The sequence below is a fragment of the Camelus bactrianus genome, chromosome 22 (assembly GCF_048773025.1).
Source record: "Camelus bactrianus isolate YW-2024 breed Bactrian camel chromosome 22, ASM4877302v1, whole genome shotgun sequence".
In the NCBI taxonomy this organism is placed as follows: domain Eukaryota; kingdom Metazoa; phylum Chordata; class Mammalia; order Artiodactyla; family Camelidae; genus Camelus; species Camelus bactrianus.
In genome coordinates, this window is record NC_133560.1 from 7,066,958 (window position 1) to 7,091,642 (window position 24,685).

Consider the following 24,685-nt stretch of genomic DNA (forward strand, 5'->3'; position numbering starts at 1 on the left):
GGTTCTGCTCAGATCGGAGCAGGACGTGACCCTGGGCACGGTAACATTTTTGACCCTTGGTTTCCGCGTCTGTAAAATGTGCTGGTCAGGCAGCAGCAGGGGTTAAATGAGGTGGCTGGGGAGGGCAGACGGCGGAGTTCCCAGTGCAGGATGAGCCCTGAGTGAGTGATGGTGACTTCCGGGGCCCCTCCTTCGTCTCCTGAGCTGCACCTCACGCCAGGCTCCGGGCTCCACTCTCAGGACCCCAGGCGCCCAGAATGGTCATCGCAGTCTGAACTTTCTTGGAGGGAGCTTGGAGGTGAGGGGAAGGCAGCAAAAGCTGGAGGCCCAGACAAAAGCACAGCCACTTTTAAGTTAACTTAATTGCCTTGTCTGACTTGGTGGCCACACACGTGTATCCGACGGCATTAAAGGGTCCACGGTGAAAAGTCAGTCTCTCCCTGCCACTCCTGCCTTCCCACTGCCCCATTCCCCTACCTGGAAGCAACCTGCTGGCCACATCCTTCTGTCCACACCCAGAGATGTCCCACATTCACACAAACAAAAGTCCAGCCATTTCTTTTAGCACGAATGGCTGCCTATTAACACACTGTTAACACACCTTTTAAAAAAATGTAACCATATGCCTGGGAGAGTACTCCATGTCAGAACCTAAAGAAGTACTTTAGTCTTTTTCACAGCTGCATAGATAAGCATTTTTTAAAATTGAAGTATACTCAGTTACAATGTGTCAATTTCTGGTGTACAGTATAATGTCCCAGTCATCCATATATATACATATATTTGTTTTCATATTCTTTTTCATGAAGGTTATGACAAGATATTGAATATAGTTCCCTGTGCTACACAGAAAAATTTGGTTTTTTATCTATTTTTATATATAGTGGTTATCATTTGCAAATCTCAAACTCCCAAATTTATACCTTCCCACCCCCTTCCCCCAGTAACTATAAGATTATTTACTGTGTCTGTGAGTCTGTTTCTGTATTGTAGATGAGTTCACTAGTGTCCTCTTCCTTCTTTTTTTTTTTTTTTTTTTTTGGATTCCACATATGAGTGATCTCATATGGTATTTTTCTTTCTCTTTCTGGCTTACTTCACTTAGAATGACGATCTCCAGGTCCATCCATGTTGCTGCAAATGGCATTATTTTATTCTTTTTTATCTCTGAGTAGTATTCCATTGTATAAATATACCACAGCTTCTTTATCCAGTCCTCTGTCGATGGGCATTTAGGTTGCTTCTACATCTTGGCTGTTGTAAATAGTTAGGTAAGCATTTATACAAGCATCCATCCTTTCTCTAAGCAGCTCCACTTGTGCTGTTCCTAAAGGTTTTTACTCTCTCAACCAGTTCTGGAAAGAGTAACCTTACACACCTGTCTTCTCATGTATATCTGTTAATATATCTATGGAATAAATTTCCAGGAGGATCAGTGTGGCAATTGGCACAAACGTCTGACATCTTAGTCAGCATCACTAGCTGTAGAGAGTGTACCAGTTTATCCTCGCTCAGCCTGTGTGTGTGGTGACCTTTCCCTTCACACGATGTCATCGGATTTTTTCACTTTTCCTAATCTGATATGATTGTAGTTTTAACTCTCCTTTCTTTTATCGTGAATGAAGAGTCCCTTTTTTCCCCGTGTGCTTAAGGGCTCTGTTTTTTCTTGTGGACTCGCTGTTCATTTCTTTTGGCCATTTTTCTGTAAGATTGTTGATGTTTGTAGAGTCGATCTGCAGGAGCCTTGTTTGTCAGGGTATCTAGCCTTTGTGACATGAGTTAGAAATATGTTTCCATGCTGGCTTTGGACTTTGCTGACGGTGCTTTCTGCCTCGCAGACATTTTTGTTTTTATATGGTTGGGTCAGACTTTATGTCATGGTTTCGAGATTATGAACTGAAGTTGGGGAAGCTTGCCCCTCTCCACAGTTAGAAAGGAATTTTTCCATATTTTCCTCTAGGATTTTTGTGATTTTTTTTTTCTTAAACATATAATTCTTTGATTCTTCTGAAATTTATCCTGGTTCATGCTGAGGTATGAATCCAACTTGACTTTGTCCTGATAACCACCAGCCTGCTCACCACCTTCTATTCATAATAACTCTCTTCTCAGTGGTACAAGAGGCTCAGATGGAGCCGGGTAGGGGTTGGGGGGTGGCAGGGGCAGATCGCAGTGTGGATGGGGCTTCGGATTTGGGCCTCTATCCTAAGAACAATGGGAAAGCAAAGGGTCAGGGGATGGGAGTGCCATGATCAGATCTGCATGTGGCCTCCCAGGGGAGACTGCAGGGGGATGGGTCAGCATATTTGAAACCCCTCTGATCCCAGGCACGTCCCCTTTGCTGCTAGTGAGGTTTCCTCTCCTGGGCCTCCAGCCCCGTCTCCAGCACCACTTCGGGTGAACTCCTGAGGGTCTTGATACCCACACAGAAGCCCCTCCCACCCTCTTCTGCCACCATCACTCATGGCTGATGGCCCCACTTCCTCCTTCCCTGGCACAGTTGGAGCCATTGGAAGAGAACTTCCGTAAATCCCACCTGCATGTCTGCACACCAAGCAGCACCACGTACCACCTCCCGGTGCCGCCTCTGATGCCAGGGCCAGTCCCTCTCACCCCCTCCAGGACGTCGCTCCTGGAATGCCCGGTTTCCAACATGTTGGATCTGCGCCCCCTGCTGACGACTCCCATTGTGCAAACACGCTTCTGTGCCTCACACTGGAAAGAAATACCCCTCTCTGGACTCCGTGCCACCAAAGCAACTACTCCGTGTCTTCGCTCCCATCTGCAGCAGAACACCCCGAAAGCTGTGACTGTCCACTTCCTCCCCTTCCCTCTCCCCAGATGCCCACTGCCATCTCCCCTCCTGTTGGTGTCCAGCCGTCAGATCTCGGCTTTTGCCTCATGTGGCCATCAGCAGGGATGGGCACAGTGGTGGGGCCCTCTTCCTCAGTGCCCCTCCTCCACTCAGCTTCTGGGACTTCCTTCTCTTCTCCCCACTTCTAACTGTTGGGGTGCCCCCAAGGGCCACGTGTACAAAGCTGAGCCCCTAATCCTTCCAGCAAACCTGCCAACTTCTGTTGATGGCAACATCTTTTCAGAGTTGCTCAAGCCAAAATCTTCCTCAACTCATGTCTCTCACACTCCACAGTCTAGAGAAATCCTCTTGGCTCCTCCTTTAGAATCAATCCAGAATCCAACCACGTCCACCTGCTCCACCGCCACCACCGGCTGTGGGCCACCACCGCCTCTCCCCCACGTCACTGCCATGGCCACCCCACACAGTGTGATCCTTTTAAAATATGAGCCAGGCCATGTTCTCTCTGCTCAAAACCCTGCAAGAGCTCCCATCTCAGAGGATAAGTCCTGAAAGCGGCGGGTAGAGCCGTCCCCGTCTGCGCCGCCCCCAGCGCTGGCAGCGCCCCTTCCCCGGCCCTGCGCCTCTCCCGCTCCTTTGCACTGGCGCCTTCCAGGGGACGTACCGTTTATCACGCTTCCTGTATCTCAGCTGTCTCCTCCCTAGGAGGGCTGCTCCTCAGGACAGGGATCCTTGCCGCTCTCACGGCTGTGTCCCACTTGCCCGGAACAGCGTCTGAAACAGGAGGCACTCAGCGAATGTCTGTGGGGTGAGTGAAGAGGGAGGTGAGGGAAGAAGCTTCCCGAGATGCTGGCAGCATGGATTAGGCCATGGTGTCAGTGGTACCAAGTGGTACTGGTGGTGGCAGCAGGGACTGGCTGTGAGTGGGTGGATCCCAGGGCAGTAAACGATGGATGTGCCGATAGACCGGGGAGGGAGAGCGTGTCGAGGGGAACTCCTTGTTTTCCGGGTCACCAGCTGGGTGGGAGGGGATGTCATCCGCGGAGACAAGGGGCTGAAGCAGAGCACGCGTGTGGCTGCACGTGTCTGTTTAAGGAATCTTGGGACTCTTCACGGGGAGATCAAGCGGGCAGCTCGCAAAGGGAGCCTGGGCTTCAAGGCAGGGTCGGGACTGGAGGTACACGTTTGGGACACTTCCGCCTAGTGTAGCCATGAGCGTGGAAGAGACCTGGGGAGGACGGAGAGGAGATGGATGAACAGGGAACTGAAGAGAAGGAAGCTTAGACTTGAACCCTGAGGGTGAGCCTGGGAGAGGAGGCGGAGTCAGCTGAGCCGCCGGGGAGGTGGGAGATGAGTCCAGTGGGGAGGAGAGACCCTTGCCAGGCTTACGGACCGGGAGGAGGTCGTTGGAGACCTGGTGAGGGTGGGACAGGGAGGGCCTCCACTCGGAGGGTCACGAGGGGCATGGGAGAAGAGGAGCGAGGAGAGGAGGCCCCCCCACTTCCAGCAGGGCGCTTCCTTGTGAAGGAAGGAGAGGTGGGCAGGGCAGAGGAGGACGCGGAGTGCAGGCTGGCTTCTTCATGGAAGGGATCGGAGCATGTTCAGGCTGGTGGGGAAGCCTCTGCTTCAGAGGGCGTGCTTGACAGCGACCAGGAGAGAGAGGGGGCGGTGGGGGCAGCAAGGACCCAGAGAGGTGGAGGCGGGTCTGCTCCTCTGAGTTGTCCTCGTAAATAATCAATCAACAATCTATACCAGGAATGGAAGAGTTTATATGAGCTGAAGTGAGGACTACAGCCTGGAAGACAGCCTCCCAGATCACTCTGAGGAACTGCTCTGGGGAAGCACGGTTTTTGTTTTTGTTTTTGTTTTTGTTTTGGGGGGGGTATTTATTTCTTTTTTAGGCTTGTATGGTGGATTTCATAGAGATTTTTTCTTTTGATGTTTTTGTGATTTTTTCTTACATTTTTTATTGAATTATAGTCAGTTTATAAAGTTGTGTCAATTTCCAGTGTAGAGCACAATTTTTCAGTTATACATGAACATACATATATTCATTGTCACATTTTTTTTCACTGTGATCTACCACAAGATCTTGTATATATTTCCCTGTGCTATACAGCGTAATCTTGTTTATCTATTCGGCATATGCCTGTCAGTATCTACAAATTTTGTGATTTTTTTTTAACTGAAGTTTAGTTCAGCACAGTTTTATGTCTTGTCTGAACAAAGAACATCAAACAAGTCAGGGATACATTCCTTCGAGGTTTCAAGAAGAGGAGACCAGCACGTACTCCGCGAGTCGTGTGGCCTCGGCCTGGGAAGGGAGCCTTATCGCAGGAGAAGCAGCACTGGCGTTCCAGGAAGGGAGGAATTTAATCCTGATTTTCCACACGGACATTCTTTACTTCTGGTCAATGCGCCCTTTTCTTTAATAATTAAAGCAGATGTACAATGTATTTTGATAGGCCACGAACAGACTGTTTCAGTTAACACGTAAAATTCAGGTTAACTCACGTGTAAGCCAGAATGACTTCCCCACACCTCAGCATGTGAACGTTTCTTTCATCAGAGTTAACCTGAGGGGCCCGGAGCGGAGGCCGCGCACGGGTGCAGGCGCAGGCAGGGTGTGCGTGTGGCGGCGCAAAGATGCCGGCAAGTCCACGTGGTGGCTTTCTCTTCTCTGTAAAGCAAGAAGCAAAGACGTTGGCTGAAAGTGAGGCATTAGGTGTACGGATATCCGCGCGGCCATCGCCCCGCCCCACCTTCAGTCTAGGATTAGGGGACACACGGTCCCCCCGTTACGTTCTCGGGTCTCAGCTCCATTGCACGTCAGGTTTTCAAGCCAAAAATCTTTGTCTCATCTCTGTGCTTCCTCTATACCCCAGGCACCCCTCCACCCCCACCTCCACCGTCAAATCCATGAGCAGGTCCTGTCTGTCCTCACTAACGTTTATCATCTGACTCACTTCTCCGTCTCCACTGCCAGCACCTGCGTTGGGGCCACAGTCCTTCTTGGGGACAGCTGCAGCGCATCCCTGTGCACACTCTTGCCTCCTCAAACCACTCCTCCATGCAGAACCCTTCAGTGGCCCCCGCCGCCCTTCCAGTCACGTCCCCTGGACCGTGTCTTGGAAACCAGACCCTGTGCTCTGGCTGCCTTCTCCCCAGGCCCCCCGGCTGCCGCCACTCGGCCCCTCCTAGTCCCCAGCTGCCCAGTGACCTTGGTGTGCTCCGAACTTTTCCTTCTCCGCCACGCTCTTCCTTCCCCTTCCTCTCCCCGGTAATCATCCCTCACCGCCTGCGCTCAGCCTGGCCTGCTGTCCCCCGTCGGCCCAGCCAGGCTCTGGCCACTCGCTCTGTGCCGGGAGCTCCCTGTGCTTCTCCGTGTGTAATGGTTTTCTTAAGTATCGATCCGTCCAAGGAAAACTCTGCGTCAGAGACCTTGCCTCTTTCACCCCTGGTGCCATCACTTGCCCATCACATAAACGTGTGCCGGCTGCCAGCCTCACTCCCCAGGCCGAGGGTGGGGGCTGCCGGGGGCAGAGGAGCTGCTGGCTGGGCAGCAGGGTGGCTCTAGGGGAAAATGTGCAGGATGGGAGGGTTCGGAGGCCTCCTCCAGGGCTGAGCTCCACCCCTAACCAATGACGTGGCCTTGGACAAGTCAATCCTTTCTCTCTGAGCCTCTGTGTTGTCACCTGTCACATGTTCATCATACCTCTCACAAAAATTATTGAGGTCAAATGCAGATGTGGATATGCGATGTGGATTGCATGCTGTAAGCCGAGGACCCATGTGGGTGTCCTGGGGGTTCTCCCGGGAGGAGGGGGCGAGTCTCAGCCTGCGGCGCCAGTCTTCCCTGCAGGGCCACCCGTGCTTCCAGACGCAGCCCCCTTCAAGCCCCCACACACAGCCAGGCTTGGCACCGCTAACCCCGAGGCTGGGCTGTGGCCACACCTGCCCCACACATCTGCTCAGCCACACACGTCCAGTGCCCCTAGGGTGTTCGTCCCTCTGCTCAAAATGTTTTCTCCCCCAAGTCTCTCCCCTTCCATGGTGAGCTCCAGAATTTGTTCTTCAAGCAAGAACAAGGTCTGGCTCCTGCCCTGCCTGCCAAAACCCGACCCGGGTGGGCCCCAAGCAGGGAGCACCGGCAGCCTCAGGCGATGAAGGCGTGGACCCAGACTTCCTGAACTGTCATCACCATGGCCACGGCCACCCAGCCCCTCCAAGGACAAAGGCGCTCCCTCTGCCCTGCCACTTGGCTTTGGGGGCGGCCGCAGCATCAAAGTCTTGCGAGGAGGGGAGGCCAGGAAACGGGCGAGGGAGGGGCCGGCCTGACCCAGGGGACCGTCTCTCCCTGTGATGCTGACTGTGGCTTCTCTGCTTGTGTCTTGCAGGTCCTCCCGTAAGTGTCCTGGATTAGGCCCTCTGCTCCTGAAAGATAAGACGCTTTGTTCTCTCTCTGTGTATAGCACTTCCATGGATGTAATATTTGGTTAGAGAGGTGTGTCCTTAAAAAAAAAAAATTCAGTCCCAGACAGCGGCCATATATTTTGTGAATTGTGGGTGAATGCAAACACAGGATTCCGTGGGCTTGACTTGCTCGGGGAAACGTTCTGGGACCGTTTTCCTTCAAAGAGGGCGGCACGAGCCTGGCTGCTGCTCACCAAATCCGGGGCTCCGCTTGGTGCACAGAAACGCAAGCATGGTGCCCATGTCCCTGAGTGCCCTGCAGCGCTGATCCATCTAAATGTTTTGGTCTCATGTGCTTTGGCACAAAGGGCTTGGGAGTCAGACAGAGATGCCAGGAATAAGTTGGACTTGACTGCTAGATCCTGGGGTCTGCTTTCCTTCTTTGCCAAAATATTGGACTCTCTGGGCTGGGCAGCAGAGACCTCGGGAGTGCAGCTGGCCAGCGAGGGCGTTGAGGTGGCGAAGGGTGTGCGGGAGGGGCCGGCGGCCTGACGCACAGCAGCCCCAGAAACCCCGCTCCTCCCGCAGGACACAGAAGTCTGCCTTTGATGCATCTTGGCAGTTTTTCAGAGTCTGATAAATCCTGACGAATCAATTCAAGAGGCACGTGTACAGCCTGCCTGAGCCAAAAATTCACCTTCTACAGGAATTCCTTTCAGATGAGCAGCTTTGTTTTTACTTACGCTTACCATGATTCATTTCCCGGTCGGCACCCTGTGGAATCCGGGCTTCCTGGTGTGTGTAGCAGCATCCCACTGAGCCAGAGATTGAGAGCGTGTAGATTTATAAGCCCTGCGCAGTTTTTTGCTGTTAAGTCATTCCTGACTGTCACATGAAGGCTGACCTGTGTGAACTCGCCAAAGTGCGTAGTGTGGAGGGCTATTGGAGCAAAGTTGTTTTCTTGCGTTTTTTGTGTTTTTTTAAACTTGACTGTTAAATGACGAAGTGAATTAAGCAAACACAGAATTCTCAGGCTGCGACCTGAGATGGGTGGGACGCTGGCCGGGCAGTCACCGCTCCGAGCATGTGGGAGCAGCGAAGCATCCAGGAACAGTAAATGTGCCCCCATATCTCTGGCTTGCACAGCTGTCTTCCTCGAGTCACCCCCATCCCCTGGAGCAACAGACAGGAAACCCATATCTGCTCGCTAGGGCCTTAAGGAGCATGTGATGCCATGCTCAGGAACCCCACATCCCCACGTGGTCCTCGCCATGTACCTGGATGTGAGCTGCATCCCCTAGACCCGTCGGAGCCCCGCGTCCCCCGCCCCTTGAAGGAGTCAGTTAGCAACCAGCAGCCCCTGCTGCAAAGTCCACAGACATGGGGGGGATCTGGGGCCCTGATTGAGTTCTAAGTGTTGCCATATGGTTTTCTGCCGAAAGTCTGATTATTAATGACGTATTAATTACCACAGGGGCAATCAGGACGAGATGGCTACCCGGTAATTTGCCATTTATTTTTTTGCTCTCTTTGCCCTCTACTCTCAAGCCAATATCCTTCCTCTGCGCTTTTATTTAACTGCTCTCCGCTCCTTCTCCCCGCCTGCTCCTCGGTTGCTGTAGTCTCTGCGGAGGGATTAGCGTTAGCGCTGGGGAGATGTGGGGTGTGCAGGAGGCAGGGCCGTGGTCTGGCGGGAACAGTCTGCAGCTCCAGCTGCCCTGCAGACAGCGCAGCAGCTTCACGAAGGCACCTCGGTGATGGGCTGAGTCCATCCAACACCGCTCTTCCTGGCCAGTGTGTCTGCCCTGAGCCAGGTCCAGCCTTGGCTGTGCAGTGCCCTCCTGCTGGCATGGCGGCCGACCTCTTCCAGTGGGCAGGAGACTCCTTGTCCCAGACCATCGTGTCCTGTCACTACTTGGGGACCAGAGACTGGTTGGCTCCAGTTTGGCCTTTGTGGTGTCCTTACTTCTCAGCTCTTTTACGTTTAAACCTAAAAATTTAGCTTATACTTGGAATCTATGCTCCTGGCCTGGGCTGAGTGAGCGCCGTGTGAAATGTGGCTGTGCCACTGCTGAGTCCTGCAGGGAGGTTAAGGCTGTGACAGCAGCCTCGGGAAGTCCTGATAAAGAAAGAACCACGGGGGTGAGCCTGGGGGGCAGAGAGCACGGGAGGACCATCCTGTTGGGGGACAGATTCATGCCTCAGGCCAGGAGGATGCAGGGAGGGAAAGGCTGATCAATTCAGAGGCCTCTCTAGTGGCCAGCTCCGTCCAAGGTCAGGATGGGCTGCCATGGAGGGTGGGGCAGGGGGGTGGGTGTCCCCAGCCCTGCAGGAGCCGCCTTCCCAGGCGACTGTAGAGGGCAGCCCTGGGCGTGGACTCCGACCTGCTGCCCCCTAGCTGGGTGACCTAGGGGAGGCGCTGGCCTTCTCTGAGTTTCAGTGTCCTGCTCTGTGAAATGGGTGATGCAAGGCCCCCCTCCCAGCACTGGAGTTGGGATTAACTAAGACTGAGGGGGTAGGGAGAGTAGCTCAGATGTAGAGCACATGCCTGGCATGAATGAGGTCCTGGGTGCCAGCCCTAGCACCTCCATTTAAAAAAAAAAGTTCAGTAGTTTTACATACCAACACAAAACTCTGAAATGGAAAATAAATTTTTATATTTATTTAAAAAAAAAAGACTGAGGAGGTGACAGCTACACAAAATGCATCACACACTCATCCTCTAAGACTTGGCGGTGACTTAGCGGGGCACTTTACGTACTTCGTGCCCAGCGTGGTCTGGGCTCTCCCTGGAGTGCAGTTTGGGATCTCCCGGGCAGCTGGGGGGCTCGGGCTGCCCCAGCAGCAAGCGTCCTGGCCTCTCAGACCAGAAACATCCTGCTCTGGATGGAGTTAGAAATGTGACACCCGCCATGACCCATCTTCATCCCACAGGAGCACACGGGGTGGGGCAGGGGGCCACCACCTCCCCAACAGCTTTTCCAGATTAGGGAGGAGTCAGCCCTCCCCCCGCCCCCATTCCTAGACATGGCAGCTGGAGTCTTGGGGAACCACAGATTTTTTCTGGAACTTTTCAGCCTTGTGTCTTGGACCCACTCACTTCAGCAGCTCAGGAGCACTGGAAACTCTCTGAGAGAACCACTTCTGGGATTACCTAGTTACCTTTTATACTCCAAGGTTACTCTTTTTTTCTTTTTTTAATGGAGATACTGGGGACTGAACCCACGCCCTTGTGCGTGCCAAGCACGCGCTCTACCACTGAGCTATACTCACCCCACCCCCAAGGTTCCTGTTGACGGTAGGTGTCCAGAGGGGAGTGGACAGTGGCTGGGTGAGTGGGTGTCCTCCCTCTTCCCCCACTGTCGTCTCCTCTGAGCACATGGTGACGCAGTTCCTTCTCCCTGGCTCTGAGCATCAGAGAGGATGCCGGCTGATGGCAGGAATCACTTTCCCCAGGAAAGGAGCAGGGGACACCAGAGTAGTCGCCGGGGGGTCCAGTCCACCCCGCACAGAGCCTCTCCTTCCAGGGCCGAGCAGACTGGGGGTGGCCAGCAGGGTCTGTGAGGGATAGGCAGGAGCCCCGTGCAGCGTTAAGCAGCTGGGAGTTGAATCACACTCATAGCTGTGAAGCTAAGGAATGTATCCTTCCCTGTGAGGAGGGGCGCTGGGGTTCAGGTCACAGCAAGCAGTGTCAGGTTACTGGGACCATCATGGGGAATTAAGCCTGGGGTTTAGTGTGTGAGGGTTTTGTCACCCAGCCTGGACCAGAGATGAGACCCTGTGAACTTGAGGCGGGGAGGCCAAGGGAGGGATGCGCGTGGCGTATGTCCACCTGGTGTGGAGTTGGGAGCTTTCTGGGAAGGAAGCAAGTCAGGGCCCAGCAAGCCTCCCCCACTGCCCATTTGCAGGCAGTCCCAGCAGCCAGTGCCCTTGGCCTCTTAAGCTCCTCATCACTGGGCACCCCCGAGCAGGCCGGGCTGGGTGAGGGGTGAGGGGAAGCTGGCATCACACCCACAATTACCCCGGGGCCAGTTGCCCCCTTTCCTGAAGTCACCAGCCCTCGTTTTCATGCACACCTCCATCTCTGCACAGATCTAGGCATCTTTCCTGGCTGGGCTGGACTTGCCTGCTGCTGGGTTCAAGGTGCTCATGCCTCCAGTGCCAGAAGCCAGCTGGCTCGCCCAGCTGTGTGCCTCCAAGCACCCTTGTCTGTCCCTTCGGTGGGCTCACAGGGTAGAGGTGACACCCTGCCTGGCTTCCCCTGCAGGAGGGAATTGGGCAGGGGGAGGTTAGAAGAGAATTCTGTAGGCTCATGGGACCCATGTGTTTTAAGCTGAAATCCAGATCTCTCCGCCTGCGGAGGGCCTGGCGCCCAGCCCGGCGTCTGCTTACAGACGGCTCCACGTGGTCGTCCCGGGGTGAGGACGACCGCCCCCAGCTCCACCTTGTGTGCTGAGCATCCACGGGCTCGGAGTCCATCTGACCCAAGTCCAATCCCGGCTTGGCTGTGTGGTCTCGGGCAGGGTCCTCGGCCCCTCGGAACCTGGGGAGATCGCACCTACAGAGTTGGAGGCTTAAATGGAGTGAAGAGAGAGACATTATGGCAGAGCCCACGTACGGCCCTGTGATACTCTCCCTCTCAAAGCCCCGAGGAGAGGGCGGACAGGCTTAGGAAATCATTCTGAGCCACCAACACACAGTGGCAGCATTTGGAAAGGAAAATGGCTTTGAGAACGGTCAGTTTTAGAGAAAGTTTTTTTTTTTTTTCCGTTTCTTTCTGCAATTTGGTAAACTTCGAGACCGGCCTCAGGGAGGTGTTTTTTTTTTTCTTTCCTTTGTGCTAAAAACATGTTACTTCCTAAAAGGAAGTAAAAGCAAGAAGAGAGTCAGGCAGGGTGGTTGTGGTTCTGGATTAATCCAGGGCAGCCCCTCCTCTGAGGAGACCAGCTGAAACCAGGTCCATATGTGGACCCAGCAGAGTGGCGGGGGGACAGGGGCATAGGGACCAAGCACATCTGTGGGGCAGGTTGTGGGCTGAAAGGGGCCCGCGGCCACCTTGTCCGCAGCCTCCCGGTGCAGCAACCGGCCTGTCCTTCGGGCTGTAAGGGTTCATGGATAGCTCTCTGCTGATGACAAAAAAGGCATGTTTATGATTTAAAAAAAAAAAAAAAAACTTCCCAAAATAGAGAAAAGCACAAAAAAGGAGACAAACAATCATCCATGACCCTACCACCCACAGATAAGTCTTCTCAGTGTTTTGGTGTTTGTTCTTCCCAAATGTTTTATGTGTGAGTTTGTTTTTATAGTTATTGTTCTAAAAATGGGATCACCGTGGACAATCTTTTTTTGTGGCCTCGGTTTTCACTTAACAGAGCATGAGATTTCTCGACATCATAAAGAATTCGTGTAGCTACGTAGTCTTTTATCAGATATGTCATCTGTTTAACTCGTCTCCACGTCCTAATATTTGTATTGACAATCCCTCACCCTTGTAGTCAACATCCTGGGAATAAATCTAGGCTTATTTCCACAATTATCTCCTTAGAATAAATGTCTAGAAGTTGAATGTCTGGCCCAAAGGGTTTGCACATGTTCAAGGCTTTCGATGTGTGCTGCCAAATTGCCCTCCTGGATGCTGCGCTAACTTCCATCCCCACCAACAGCACACGCATGCTACATGTTTCCCCAAGCCCTGCCCAGCCATGGGTATTATACTTTTAAATCTATGCCGGTATGATAAGGTAAAAATCTACGGATGGATGGATGGATCTTGTTTTAATTTAGGGTATGTTTTCATTGGAAGTGCAGTCTTCAGAGATTATATAAACTAGTTTTCATAAAGTTTGTGTGATCCTCACTGCCCTCTGGTGATAGCACTTGGAATTGCAGGTATAGCGTTGAAAGAAGAAATCACCAGCCCTTGAGAGCTTTCAGATCTCAGTTGGTCCAGGGGCAGTAGACATCATGGAATCAGCAGCACAAGGGGCATTTTGAGCTCAGAACATTTTGAGTCCAAGGTGGGACCTGCAGGAACCCTGGGCACATCACTCTTGCATGTGAGGGTAGTAAGCAGCATTTATGTTTATAAAGTGATTTTACCATCTCATAAATAGGCTTGGTTCTGCTCAACAAATCCAGAAGGATAGCACAAAGAGAATCAGACCCAGTTGCAGTCTTTGGGGAGCTGTGGAGGAGAGAGACCAACAGCCAATTTGCCATGAGATCGTGAGGGAGGAACAACTAAGGGTCACTGTGACCTTCTTAGAGGTCTCTTATCACAAACTCTTGTTTCCTTTCCAAATTGTGGCTTCTGTCTGAGACAGAAAGTCTTGCCTCTCACGCAAGCTACAGTCTTGCCTACCCCTTGACTTTTGCACAGAAAACATTAGACTCATTATCTCTGCCTTATAACATCAAACCCTCACCTTTCCCTCTTTTCTGGTTTTTGGACTTTTTGAAATCTCAACATTGAGCTTTAGCGACTTTCTGGTTTGTTTTACACCTTCAGAAGACAATTCAAACATTTTTTGGAAAATGTGTTTTTGGTAAGTCTTCCAGGGCTTAATATTTCTGTGTATTTGAATGTCTGAGGAGAGTGTTAGGTCGTGAGGCCAGAGGCACATCGAGATGATGAAACCCTGCGAGGACTACCAGTGCAGAGGCCCTGGGGTCCACCGGGGGGCTTGCCACCGTGGAAACACCATCAATCATTGTGTCTGTGCCAGAGGCTTTTCTGGGCCTTTGGACCAGCACCAAACAAGAGAGACAAGGCTTTTGTCTGTGGTGAGGAGGAGAGAAACAACCAAGAAAATGAACCAACAAGACAGCTTCAAACTGAAATGTGCTAGACTGAGAAGAAAGCAGGGGATGTGATGAGGGGTCTGGCTGGGCGGATGGGTGGGTCTAATTTGGATTAAATAATCAGAGGGCTCTTGGGGAAGATGACATTTGAGCTGAGACTTAAATGATGAAAAGATGCCGCAATCTTGGAGGGAAAGAAAATCAGTGCTCCTGGCAGAGGACAAAGGAAGTGCATGGGTCATGAGGCTGGAGCCGCATCGTGCATCCGGGGTACATGCGAGGCTGGTGCGGCTGGAGTGGGCCAGCGAGGGGCTGGAAACGGTAGAAGGGGAGGCTGGGGAAGTCTCCGGGACTGCCTGGAGTAGACTCCTGTGGGCCATGGTGAGAGGCTGACCCAGGCAGGAGGCCAAGGAAACTTGGCTCTGTGTTACCGAAACCACTCGTCCCCAGAGACAGGCTGCCTTGCCAGGGCCTGGGCGATTCCCCCTCCCGAGGGAACCAGAGAAAGAACTGTCCGCTCCGTCCCCCGGAAGCCTTTCCAACGTGCCAGGGGCCAAGCGCCCAGACTCAGTGCTTGCTGGGGGCTTACGCCCCCACGGCCCCGGGGGGGTCGGCGATCTCAGCCCTGCTAGACAGAGGAGGAAGCGGGGCTCAGAGGCTGATGGGACTTGGCCGAGACACAAGGGCCACCCGCCTGGCAAAGCCCAGACTAGCACCCAGGCTCACAAACCAGCCACCCTGTCAGTAAGCAGGCTGCAGCAACAGCCTGGGCACAGACTGGCCGGGCGTCAGCAGGAGGGTCTTTCTCCTCTCACCACCCAGAGGGACAGATATTTGGAGTGAATATTCTGTTTCTCCTCCTCATCCCGATTTTGACCTGGCGCTGGAGCTCTCTCCCCATTTCACCGCCCCCCACCATTATCAAATTAAAACCCTGGGAGAGGGAGGGTGTAGCTCAGGGGTAGAGTGCATGCTTAGCATGCCAGAGGCTCTGGGTTCAATCCCCAGTCCCTCCAAATAAATAAATAAATACCTCCCCCTAAAAAACCCCCAAACAATCAAACCTGCTTTCCTTAAAGAAGAAGAAGAAGAAGAAGGAGAGAAACTCAGGTCTAACTGAAACAAAGAAGTCGATTTCTCCATCCGCCCTCTTTCCTGTTCCTCAGCCATACTCCGTGTCATAGTGATCATGAGAAATTAGGAAGAAAAACATCCCCCTCTGACGAAATGTCCGACTGCATTTCCCTGGCCAGTCCTGTCCTTGTCAGGGTGCAGCTGAGTGAAGCAGGGCATGGCCAGGGGACCACAGCCATGACCCAGCCCTTCCCCACCCCCTGCCCGCAGCAGCCACTCAGCCCTTCTGGTTCTGTGTCCACGTTTGCAAAGTGCCAGGCTTGGCCTGGGTGAGAACGGTGGGGATCGGATCTGTGCAGCCCTTCGCTGTTTCAAAGGACATCCTATCCCTGGACATGATGATTTGTGTCCATTTTGTGGATTGAAAAACTGAAGCTGAGCGTGGCTGTGCCCCTTTTACGGATCTCACCAGAGCAAACACGCGGGGCCTGGCTTCCCCCTAAAGACTCCCTAGACCCCACACGGTGAGACCCTCCCACATAGAGATCCTTGTGGCACCATGGGTAGGGCGGTCAGGCACCCGGCAGGGCCTTGGGCCCCACGGAGGAAGGAGAGGCTAAGTCTGCTTGGGACCAGGGGAGGCCTCATAGAAGGACAATGGGGGTGTGTCTTGAGGGATGAGTAGGAGTTTGGCAGGAGGACAAGGTGGGAAGGCATATTCCACCAACACAGGCACAATAAAAGCGGCAGAGGGAGAGATGTGGTCCCATGTGCCCCGGGGACAGTGACTGAGGGAGGGCAGGGAAAGGTGGGAAGATGACGCTGAGTGGGCCCCCCACCCACCCACCCAGAAGGGTGTGGCCAGATGTATATAATTGGAAAGGCCTCCCTGGTTGCAGGGCAGAGACTGGAGGAAGGGGGTCCAGGTGGGAGGCGGCTACAATCATTTCAGGCGGCTGAACCAAGAACGTCCCAGAAAGAATGGAGTGAAAGGGGGCAGACTGGACAAATGAGGGCTGGCGGGAGCTGCCGACCGGCTCTGACAGGTGAGGGGCCAGAACCGGAACTCCTCACGCTTGGCAGCACCCAGGTCCCCAGGCACCATCTGGTTGAGACCCCCCCGGGTGTGGGTGAGGGGAGACAAGAGCTGCTCACAGACTCAGTCGTGGGGGCATCGACAGCCTGGGCCCGGGGGACAGCATAAGCTCTGAGCTGAAATGTGGGCTAGGAGACGGGGCCTCTGCCTGGGACCAATTTTGAAATGAATAACTCAGTTAGACTGTTTGGAATTAATCAAGTGAACAAAAAAGACCACAGGGCACCGCGCATTCATATGCTTTTTTGCACTCTCGGAGTTCAAAAACAGCTTTGATTGTAAAAATGTAATTAGTTAAACGATTCATCTGTAATATCCCCAATTCATCTGTTTTTAGATTTCAACATCCTACGTCTCATTTTCATCCCATTCTCATCGGACCCCTGCAGAGCTGCTCTGCGGTCCCCCAGATCCCGGGTGGAACGGGGATGGGATCAAAGTGGATTTCCCGAGCCCCTGCTAATGGCCCCCAGATTGGAACCTCGGGGGACCACAGCGAGACCCAAGGGAAACGGCCACCGAGCTGGCCTTTCCTCTCTCCCTCCCCAGGGTCTCTCAGAAGCCCATCACAGGTGCTCCTTGGCCAGGCCTTGGGCCCATGTTCCTCGAGGGTCACATGTGGGGCAGCCAAAGGGCAGGAGGGCCGAGCTGCTGCTCCTCTGCCCAGTTCCCAGATGCCCACTTACCCTCGGTAGCTGTTTGCATGCTCCAGGCAGTGGCCGGGGAGACCCGGCCCCAGATACGAGCCTCTCTGGAGGCTCCCTCTCCCCGTGTCCAGCCCCGGGAGGGCTCTCAGCAGGGACAGCCCGGGGGGAGCCAGCAGGGTTTGTCCTGCCCTTTCCGGGTGTGCCTGTGGCTACATCTTTGCGGAGTGGTGCCTTCCACACGGGTAGATGGCTCTTTCCACTTCCCCAGGCAGCCAATCACCCTGTCCGGGCAAGGAAGAGCGTGTTCTCAGCCCTGCACCAGGCCACTGGGGCAGACTCGGGGCCTCCGAGTAAACAGACTTGAGAGAAAGCCGTTATTTGGGGTATGAAACAGGACCACCCAGAGTCTCCTGAAATCAGGGGCTGGCCCCCTGTCCTGCCCACACGGTGGGCAGTGAGTGGGCTTTGGGGCTCCGTAGACAAAAGCCCTGGCACTCGGTGTACAGACTGGGTTCAGTGGGTGGCAGGTCCTGTGACAGCCAGCCACCCCAGCAGGAAGAGCCTTGGGGTGAAGGCCCCTCTCTGGCCAGTGTCCAGTGCCCGGCGCCCAGGCTGTGGCCCAGGGCAGGGGTCCACTGGCGCCCTCAGCAGGTCAAGGGCGCCCCCTAGTGCTCCCAGGCCAGGCACCGGGGCCAGCAGGAAATGGACATTGATTCACAGAAGAGTTCACTTGACAGTTGGTTCATTCAAGTATTTACTGTGTTCTCGCTATGCATGTGGCACTTGTTTGGCATTTGGGATACAGATAGTGGGAAATACACCCAGGAAAGAGAATCACAGTTCAGCACCAAGAAAACACAGGTTGCTGCAGAGTGTCTGTTACCCAGGCCCAGGCTGCGGCGGTGTCGGGGCGCCGCCCAAAGGAAGGGAGGTGTGAGCCAAGGTTGGAAAAGACCAAGTGGGGAGCGGCCGGGGGAATGTCCAGAGAGAGGGTGCACCCAAGACAGGCCGGGCTGGTGAGGGAATAGGAGGGGGGCCCCTGAGCGCCCAGCTTCATTGAGCGAGGTGGCTGCCTCTCCAAGGGCCACAAGGTGGAGGGAGCTTGCAGTGGCCTCCTACCTGGGAAGGGCCAGGCTTGAACTAAAGCTTGGCAAACCCATCAGGCTGCCCAGGAAGCAGTGAGTTCCCTGTCACTGAAGGTGTGCAAGCCAGGGCTTTCAGGAAGGGCGTCTAGGGAGAGACTGGCCCCAGTGGGTCATCTTCCCTACAAGGGCAGGTCCTTCCACCACCGAGGCCTCTCTTTTGGCCTCCTCAATGGGACAGGATGGCACAGCCCGGCTTGAGGGGCCGGGGGAGGGGGCACGTCAAAGATTCACAGACATCCCTCAGAGCCAGGCCTCTGGGGGACACTGGAGCCTCAGGATCCGTCAGTGCGGGGAGGGAGGCATCAGGAAGACAGAGCAGCGGGTCAGTAACAGGATTTTCTCAGTGCGGGACGAGGGGGAGTTGAGGAAGGCTTCTCAGAGGTGACATGTGAGTCTGGAAGGAGGCCCGTGGAGACAGAGGAGGGGTCCTTGTCTACCAGGCCAAGGGGCACTGCAGCTCTGCCCTGAGGATGGGGTGAGGCTGTGACAGGTGCCGCTAAAGCCAGAGGGGGGTGGGGAGATGGGAATGGTGCGGGGTTTAGGCACAAGATTCAAGCTGGGGTCCCAAGCCAAGCTGGCCATGCCTGGCCTCTCCAAGCTTCCATTTCATCATCTGTGAAGTGGAGGTAATAACGGTTCTTGACTGACAGGGCCGTGCTCAGGGTCAGTGATGTCCAGATGAGAAGGTAAAGGTGTGTGTCTTTGAGCTCCTCACCATTTCCTGGATTCTTACCCCTAAACTGGCGCAGCGCATTACAGTCACACTCATTCAATCCCCAGGTGCCAACCTCCACGCTGGAGCCATTCCATCCACACCATGCTCACTTTCCAGAGGAGGAAGCAGGCTCCAGAGAAGTTAAGCAGCTCGCTCCAAGGTCTTCAGGGTAGGGCCGTGGCAGTCAGGGCAACCCCTGCTCTCCTCGCTGGGTAGGAAGGATGGGTATGTGGAGACTGGAGGCAGGGAGGCTGGTGGAGGCTGGTCCAGGAGAGAGGCCAACTCCTAGGCAGGGGTGGGTGGGGGACTGGACTTGGACATGGTTTGGAGAGATGGTTCAGAGCTAGAATTGCAGGCTCACAAGCTCCCTGATACCCCACAAGCCAGGTGAGGAAATAGGGGGCTGGCTGGGTGCAGGAGAGCGGAGGAAACAGTTGAGCTTGGGCTGAACTAGGGGGGCACGTGCCCCATCTAAAGGTGGCGCCGCAGCTCCGCCCAGGCAGGTGGACCATTAGCACATCTTCCAACATGTCAAGAAAAACTGGAAACACAAATTCTATACAAAGTCTTTGGATTCTTAAAGATTCCAACCAATCCATTACGAGTGGGTGACAATTGTGTCATCCAAGGAAACCAAAGAGGGCCCACACCAAAGCCCAGGGTTTCAGAGAGGCTAGAGATTCAAACGTGAGTGAGGCTGGGAGGAAGCAGGGAAGCGGCCCTGCAGACTGAGGCTGAAGGCCAGAGGGCAGATCAGGTGTACAGCCCGGGGCATCAGGGGTCCCTGCAGAGTGCCTCCATGTCTGCTGCAAGGCGCGTGGTTCCAGCCACACTGGGATGGTCACCCCTCTGGTCCATCCTGCTAGATTTTCACCCCAGCGGAGGCCGCCACCAAGATGGGTGCCCCAGCCTGTCTGCTCTTTCTTTCGCCTTCCATCAGACCAGCCCCACCTGGCTGAGCTGGAGACGCCGGGCCAGAGGCAGCTCTCAGGCAGACAAGTCCGACTCACGGATCCACCTTCCATCCTCCCACACCCAGTGGGAGTCAGGCCGGTTACTCCCCTTCACCCCACCCACCCAGGAACAATTTCTCCTGATACCTGACAGGGTCATCATGTAACAGGCCAGTGTGTAACTGAAGCAGGTATTTGGGGATCGGTTCAAAGGCATGGCACCACCTCTTCTAGCCATGATGTATAAGGACACACGGGCGATTGCTTCCAGCGCACGCAGGGGAGTCACCGAGCATGCCCTCCCCGCAGAATAGAAGCCAGCTGGCCTCACAGAGTTGCAGAGCTCAAAGAGATCCAGATATTTTCTTGGCCAAGGGTTACAAACCTAGATGCCCCCTCCAGAGCTGGCAGGTGGCCTCAATGGGGCAGCGGGGCCAGGTGTGAGGCCACAGGGTAGGGTGGAGCCTGTGGCTGGGGGCGGTGCTAAAGGAGCCGTGGCCCCCAAGTGTGAGATCTGCAGTTTTTCACAGAAAGTCCGTACTCCAGATGTTTATGTGAAACATCACAGTTTTTAAATGACGCAAACTCATTCGGTTAGTTTTGGTTTTTCAGTTTTGTTTTGTTTTGTTTTTAAACTGCGTGGACCAAACCAAACCAAGCCTGGCTCCCGGCCAGCCCCGCCCTGGCCCAGCCCTTTGCTGTACAGACGTGGAGTGGGAGGGGGCAGCGGGGGCGGGCCGAGGAGTCAGGGCAGGGCAGGGCAGGGCAGGGCAGGCCTCCCCGCCTGCACAGAACCCCCCCACAGCTGGCTGTGACCGCAGGGCCCACTCTACAGGGAGCCCCAGATCCAGAGGAGGGGCTCCCCAGGAGGAGTCATGTGCCACCACCAAGGCCCCTGCTGCAGCCAGGCTGGACATAAGAAGTGGGGGTCCTTTCTTCCCTTACCCTTGGGGGGAATTCGAGTCTGGGAAATTGCTCAGCCGGAGCAGTCTCGCTGTGGCCCACATGTGTGCAAACGGCCTGGCCTGAGAAACCAGAACCACATGGTGCTGACCTGCCCTGGGGGGCTGCCCACCCACCCCCTTGCCCATGGGGCAGCGTAATGAGAGAGCCTTCACGCAGGAATGTACACGACCCAGGCTGGGACCCCGGCCCCCCAGAGCCTTGTAATTTGATGAATTGTCAACATCTGGGCCATAATTACTGGGCCCTGGACTGATAATCCTGGTAAGCCCCCTCATCCACGGGGTCCCGGCCTCGTGCATTTTGAGGCCTCCATTCCCCAACGGGGGCCATCAGCATTAATTACTTCCAGAAAGCAAGACAGTCACCCAGCTCCGGCCGGTCTGAGCGTTGACTCCTGTCATCACCCAAACACGGCCAGTGTATTGATTTCGTTCAGTTCAACGGATATTCTCGCCAATTGTGGGAGGCTTGAGCCACAGCTAACAGGGAGGGGCAGAGCCAGCCCCGCGCGGAGGGGACAGAGGGGACGGTCCCTTGGAGGCTTCTTCCCTGGTGGACATTGAAAAGCTCCAGGGATGACGTCACCATACTCCACGGGCCCCAATTTACTTCCCCGAGAAACCTCCCCTGCTTTGCCATTCTGGTTAATATTTCTCAAAAGATGACTCTCTCGAAATGCTGCTTAGGAAATACTCAACGGTGGGGAGGGAAGGAGGGAGCAAACCCACAAAGGTAAGAGATGCCGGCGGTGGTCCAGCGGGGAGTCCCACCGCCTGCTGCTCGGAAGTCCCTCTCAGCGCGGCTCGCCTCTGGCGTGTGCTGTGCGCTGGCCAGCAGGGTCGCACGTCTGGGGTTGGCCTGGGGGAGGAGACAGAGGGGACCGAGCAGGGACCCATGTTGAACTCGTCATTTGATAGAATGGCCTGATCGCTGTTTTACAGGTGAGGCAGCCGAGTCTCTGGGCTGCTCGGGACCCTGCGTGAGGCCAAGGGCTGGGTCAGCACGGCAGGGGGCGGGGGGCGGGTGAGGGGGGCTCTCCCTCCACCTGGCCTGCCCTTCACGCTGTGCAGGGCTTTGTTTACTCCCACACGCCCTGGAGCTCCGCCGATCTGCACTGGGAAGGAGTGATTCAAAGCAGAACTCAGGCTTGTAAACAGCTGTGGGGCTTCAAGGAGGGCAGAAGGCGTTGAAAACCTCTGGTGAATTCCATGGCTTTGATCAGGCAGGGGAGGGAGCCTGCAGGAACCGAGCGCCTCTGGGCACAGTGCTGGGGCGTCTGACCCTCAGGATACCCGGTGTGTGGAAGCTGTGGCTCAGAGAGGGGACTGGAGCCCAGGCAAGGCCCAAGGCCTGCCTTCACTCCATGAAGCTGCCTCGTGGGCTGCCTGGTGTCCTTCCTTCCACTCTTCTGGTGGGAGGTGCAGGGAGACAAGCAGCTGGAGCAGCTGATGCTCGGGGAAACGGAGGGCTGCCTTGATGGGACAAGACCCTCTGCCACCAAGGCCATGCCTCCACCCAGTCTGGGGCTCTGCTCTTCCAGATGGCCCGGCTCCCCAAAACGGCTCCATCCTGCTCCAAACCAGCTTGTTATCAGCTGGGACACTCAGCCTGGACACTCTCCTGCCTTGGTCCAAGCCTGACTGCTCCCCTCAATCCAGGTTTGTCCTTGGCTCTCTCTGACCAGCCCCTGGCCCTTCCCCAGGCTGTTTCTCCTCCTCTCTGAGCACCCAGAGCCAGGCTTGGGCCTCCCTCCACCCATGGAAATGCCTGCTTCATAGATGGTCACTCAGCCAGAGTAGCTGTTTTGCTAAGACTCAGCCAGGCCCTGAGACAAGGGGCCCAGTGCGGCTGGGAGCCTTGCCCTCCTGGAGAGCCACAGGCAAAATGATGGCTCAGGCAAGTCTTGCACAGGGTGTAAGCCAGCCCTTCTGAAACTTACTTGGCTGTGGAACTCCCTTCCCCAGGCGAGCCTGTTAACACACTGTAGGACAGTGTTCCATGGACAATGGTTTGGAAAGGCATTACATAGAGTAACTGCGGGCAGGACCCTCCCTCTAGGGTTCACAGACCAGAGCCCAGCCTCCCGCAGGATAAGACGGATCAAAACCGTGCCCCCAAGCTGGGCATGTCCGTGTGACTCCAATGCCAGGCTGTTTCTTTCCCCTGCCCCACCCCCTCTGCGAGTCCCCTCCTCAGTGACTCCCAGTGACCACGGGTAAACCAGCAGCCTCTCCAAGGGTCAGCTGTTGCCTCAGACAGAGAACTCAGGGGCCTGGGCACAGCCTTCTTACCTCGGTGTCATCAGAGATGAGCCCAGAGCCACCTCCATATCCCAAGGCCATGGCTGTGGGCTGGCTCCTTCCCCGAGGCCAGGTCAGCACCCTCTGCTCTCTAAATACTTACACCTTGGGGCTCTGTGTTTGCCAGGGGAACGTTATTGGCATCACATCCAACCATGCACAGCTCCAATCTTGGGTTCCTGGGGAATCGGAGATGACTCTCCTTCAGCCCCGCAGTCGGCGTCTCCCAGATCGCTGCTCTTAACATGCCCTCTGCCTTTATTCAGAAACTACAAGCTTTAGTCACTTCTTCAAAACTCCAAGTCCTGGGAGCCGAGAGCTCTGTGATCCCAAAGTCAGGTAGGGCCCTAGGTGCGAAGTGGGTTTCCTGCCGCTTCTGGGGCTTCTCACAGACCAGAAAGAGGCCTTGGGGACCAAGGCTGCACCGTCGATGACCCACCAGGGACAATCTCAGAGTTGGCAGAGGGGAGCACCCCGCCCAGGAGGCAGGGGGCCCACGATCATGCTCAGGAGGGAGCATCTGAGGTCTGGCCGTCAGAGCGCATTTAGAGAGAGCTGGTGGCACTGAGGTTCTCCCTCTGGGCTCAAAGCCAAGGGAACATCCCGGGCTCCCTTCTACAGCGGCACCTACTGCTCTGCGTGCTCGCGTCAACTAGAACTGGGCCTGGGGACTCAGTGACGGACCAGAGCAGCCCAGCCCTGGGAGGGACTGAATCAGGACAGTGACCCGCCTGGGGCACCAGGCCAGGGGGTCTGGACGTCATCCTTCAGGAGTGAGGCTCCTCAGAGGGGCTCAAGCTGGAGAGCAGTGTGGTCAGATTTGCATTCTAGAAAGTTCTCCAGGGCAGTGTCTGGGAGAGACTACAGGTGTTGGTCCCGGGAGGGTTGTGGAAATGATGCTCAGAATCTCACGTGCATGGTGGGACCTTCGTGGAACCCAGAGTGAGGAGGGCTGACTATGATGTGCGTCACAGGGACGAGATTCTCCCACAACCCATGGGCAGATGGACCCGCAGATGTGTATTGTTCAGCCCATACAGGGCTTTGAAAATAAGAAAGGCAGGGATCTGCATGTGCTTCTGTGGTGTGGACTGCTATCTGAAAATGCTGGTGTCAGCACTCCCCCACCCACTTCTGGTGGAAGAACTGGGGGCATGTGGGTGGCGCTTACTTTGTCTCCTGAAGTTTGTATGTTTCACTGAGTGAACATAACAAGGCAAGGAGGCCCATCTCCCTGTTACAGATGACAAGGCCCAGGGTCACCAGCTGGTACTTGGGTAAGCCAGGATTTGATCCTAGGTGTGTCTGAATCCAGAGGCTGCCTCGTCTAACCCCTCCACGTGCCTCCTAGAGGTCAACTATAGGACTGTTCTCCCGAAGGATGGAGACCCAGATGTGCAGCAGGCTGTCTGGACGGATGCTGCTGCTCCCTGGGGGGGGGCTCCCAAAAGAGAGGCCATTTGAACTGGGTCTTGAAGAATGAGTAGGCATTCTCCAGGTAGAGGCAGGACACTGTACAGTGGAAGTGAGATGGGAAAACCCAGCTTGGGTCCAGGAAACAGTGTGAGGGTTGACAGTGCACAGGGTCTCAGGAGGCACCAGGTATGCAAGTGAGACCACTGGAGCAGCTCTTTCTGAATCCCAAGGGCTGGCAGGGACCCAAGGGTATGGCAGAGTTTAGGGGAAAACAGGAGTGAAGCCCAGGCACGAACAGCCCTGCTAGGGAGAACTGGTGATAAGGAGGCTGAGGCTCAGAGAGG

General features: G+C 55.0%; 1 protein-coding gene across 1 annotated transcript in view; it reads left to right on the top strand.

Annotated features, from left to right (window-relative positions):
* The window catches only part of COL23A1 (collagen type XXIII alpha 1 chain), a 301,705-nt gene that overhangs the window by 246,488 nt on the left and 30,532 nt on the right, over positions 1-24,685 (top strand). Inside the window, exons 4-5 of the mRNA XM_074350158.1 lie at positions 6,678-6,685; positions 8,703-8,729. Of these exons, the coding sequence (XP_074206259.1) occupies positions 6,678-6,685; positions 8,703-8,729 (35 nt within the window). The remainder of the gene's footprint in view (positions 1-6,677; positions 6,686-8,702; positions 8,730-24,685) is intronic.